The sequence below is a fragment of the Clupea harengus genome, unplaced genomic scaffold (genome assembly GCF_900700415.2).
Source record: "Clupea harengus unplaced genomic scaffold, Ch_v2.0.2, whole genome shotgun sequence".
NCBI lineage: Eukaryota > Metazoa > Chordata > Actinopteri > Clupeiformes > Clupeidae > Clupea > Clupea harengus.
Window position 1 is genome coordinate 32,113 of NW_024879868.1, and position 3,208 is coordinate 35,320.

A 3,208-nucleotide genomic window follows, 5' to 3' on the forward strand; every position below is an offset into this window, starting at 1 on the left:
ACACTCCTGCTGTAACCTGATATGTGTATTGTTTATTGTGTATGTTTATTGTTTGCACCATTGTACCACAAAGAATTCCTCGTAGGTGAAAACCTACTTGGCAGTAAAAACCTTTCTGATTCTGATTCTGATTCTGATTATAGTGTCCCTTCAAAGAAGCCGTGATCTTGCTGGGGGAGGTGGGCTGATTGGTCGGCGCTCGGTTCTTCAGCATCTTGAGGAGGAGGTAGAGCAGGCAACTGTCCTCGGTCACCTGTGCCGCCTGAGCGTACCTCATGCAGCCAAACTTTGTTTTCTGGGCTGCTCTGGTCTCGGGAGAGTCCGCCCCAAGGCACCGACCGAACAAAGTGTAGCCCCACCTGGACTTGTACCGCTTGAAGAAGCGGGCGGCGGTCTTGTCGTGGTCGTGGAGAGAGCTGGCGGCGGATCTTCTGCCTGAGGTCAGCCGGCACTAGGTGGTGGTCGCTGTTGTCGGCCAGTTCTACGAGGAGCAAGGCCAGTGCTTCCACTTCCTCTATACCGGGCAACTGCAGTTGTCGATGGCTCATCAGCACGTCTTGCAGGGCAGGACTGTCCTCTTCCGCCTGTTCTGCCTGGGTGAGGACGACGTGCTTCCCACAGACTCTGTCTATCGGGTCCTCCTCTGTATCAGAAGACATGCCGAGACCCTCGTCCGCAGTCTCGTCGTCTCCCTGCTCAGCCGACTCCTCCTCTTCCTCACGCGACTGCTCTTCTTCAACTGCAAATTGTTGTCCGCGTACACCACCTTTGGAGCAGGAGCGTTGGCACGGCGAAAGCGGGCGACCAGACCTCTGGCCATGCGTGCGTAGCAGCCCTCGGACTCGGACGCCACCACCACTGTGGTCAAGAACTGACCCCACTCATTCAGCACGCTGGTGACGTACTGCATGGTGCCCTGGCCGTCGCCGTAGATCTTCTTGAGAATCTATCAAAACAAAGCAGAACATTCATTGCGTGGTGTTTATCAACAGTCAGTCTGTTCCATATGATCACAAGTACTTTATGCTGTACATACCTTCCTTGTGCCGTCGATGCACAAGATTTCCCCAGTCGTACTGAGGATTTGGTCCCTGTACACGGGCATCTTCTCCATCTCCAGGATCAGGTGCGCACGCCTCAGGACCCGAGCAGACGGAAGGGGAGACGGGGCGATGGGAAGGGTGTAAGTGCCGGCTGCTCTGGCAAACGACAGGATGCCTTGCTGAGACGATCCAGCCGCCGACGTGTGGGCATCGTACAGGAGAGTCTGGTACAAGTCCCGACGCTCCACGTACCACTCGTCGTGGCCCTGCTGCAGCAGCCTCTGCACCTTGCTCATTGACACAGCGTTGATTGCTCGTTCGGTTGCTCATCAGGGTGACAACACTCCTGTCCACAGCACGCTTGCCACAGACTATGGCAGGGAACATGCTTCTGACGGCCGGGGCAAGGTTCATCAGAATTTTCGGACTGTACGCCTGCCAGGTGTACTGCAGCTGGGCACGGTGGGCGCCGTCCTCCTCGTCGTCCGCCTGCGTCTGGCTCGGCTCCTCCCTCAGCTTGAGACAGTGTTTGCACATCAACCTCTCGGTCAGCAGGGTGTAAAGGAAGTTCAAGCCGTACACTTGCCTGGCGTAGCTGCCGTACCCTCTCTTCTCCAGGTAGTACTCTGGCGGTGCGGGGCAGTTGGTGTTGGGGCAGCGGATCAATGCCTTCATCACGCCGACCGGGCGCCAGAAGAAGGCAGGGGTGGTGAAGAAGGAGAGCATGTTGGGCACAGCTCCCTTGACGGCCATAGGAGGTGGGGGCGGGTGGAACTCCATCTTCTCCTTAAAGAGCTTCCTCTCGGCCATCTCTCCCCTGACATTCTTATACTTATAGCATGGATCTTCAGATGCCTCGTCAGGTTGGACTTTTCAGTGAAAGTCTTGTCGCACACGCTGCACCGATGTTTAAACTTCTCCATGACTCATCTGATAGAGTAAAACATGAATAAATGAAAAGCAGGGCTTAAATACATTTTTAGAGACCCAGTAAAAGTAGTAACCAAAAACAGCCCATTCATTCATCACTGTTTTTAACATGCAAATCGCGGTTGACATGTTTACACTTTTAAAGCATATTTACACATCGAATTTCAACTCCACACTGTTGTAACACCATCTCTATGGTCTTAAGAAGTTAGCTAGAGTGTCAGATCACGTTTTTGAAGAATTTCCAGGGATCGTCAGGTCATAACACCAGTGATTGCTAGCTCATTCATTCATTTTTCAACGCATTTAGCATGCTAATCGCGGTTGATATTCTAACGCATCTAAAGCATATTTAAGCTTTACATTTAGAGTCCACACAGTAGTAGTACATTCTTCAAGGTCTCAACATGTAAAATCAATAGTCTGGTCGCATTTTAAACGCATTTCAGAGAGATCAACCCCTAGCGGTTAGCTATTTCAATGTCAACAAGCGGAGCTAGAAAATTAGTGTCAGTACGGCGCTAACAAGATATATTATCATGTAAAACCTGAATATCAGGCAAATTATCCACAAATATATCGAGTTTCATTCATTACTTAGCACATAATTATACCAAACGTACCTGAGAGTAAAGAAAACAGTCCAATCGTTCATCAATGGCCACCAGTATTTTTGTATAACAGCTCACACAGCTAGATGACGTATTCCGATCCTCGCTCAATGATTGGTCTGTTGAGCGTGAGCTTTGCTCAGCATTGCTCAACCATTGGCTGATTGCTGCTCAGCTCTGCTCAACCATTGGATGGCTGACGATCGCTTAGGTACTTGGAGGGGAATTTGCTTGGGAATACCAGGTGCTGTAAGCTTTTCTGTCTCTGCCTCCCAGCGCGCCCCTGCTGGCCGCAGCAGTCAGCACAATTCAGCCAGTTAAACTTGGAACACTCTTTTGTGTTTTTTATTTCTTTCTTTCTTTCTGCCTGTCTGTTAGTGTGTCTGTCTAAAACGAGACTAAGACATGACAAAAACGGATCTTTGAAAATAAAAACTATGACTAAATCTATTTTAACTTTCGGAGACGAGACGAAAATGTTGGTGGTTGACTAACTCACAATATATATGTTTTTTCTAAACTAACATGCACCATTGGTTGAATGTTGCCCAGTCCTGTCCCTCCTCCACTACCTGAGATTCGTCTATCTGTCAGTCTGTCTGCATGCACGTCCCGAGCCACGTG

The 3,208-nt window shown here is 50.0% G+C and overlaps 1 protein-coding gene across 1 annotated transcript; it reads right to left on the minus strand.

Moving 5' to 3' along the window:
- Positions 1–594: 594 nt before the first annotated feature.
- Positions 595–2,943, minus strand: LOC122130571. The gene is made up of 4 exons (XM_042705277.1): positions 2,597–2,943; positions 1,416–1,973; positions 1,037–1,330; positions 595–946 (listed from the first exon to the last, which is right to left on the minus strand). The coding sequence occupies exons 2-4, from the start codon at positions 1,851–1,853 to the stop codon at positions 629–631; spliced, it is 1,050 nt and encodes a 349-aa protein (XP_042561211.1). The 5' UTR covers positions 1,854–1,973; positions 2,597–2,943; the 3' UTR covers positions 595–628.
- Positions 2,944–3,208: the final 265 nt, after the last annotated feature.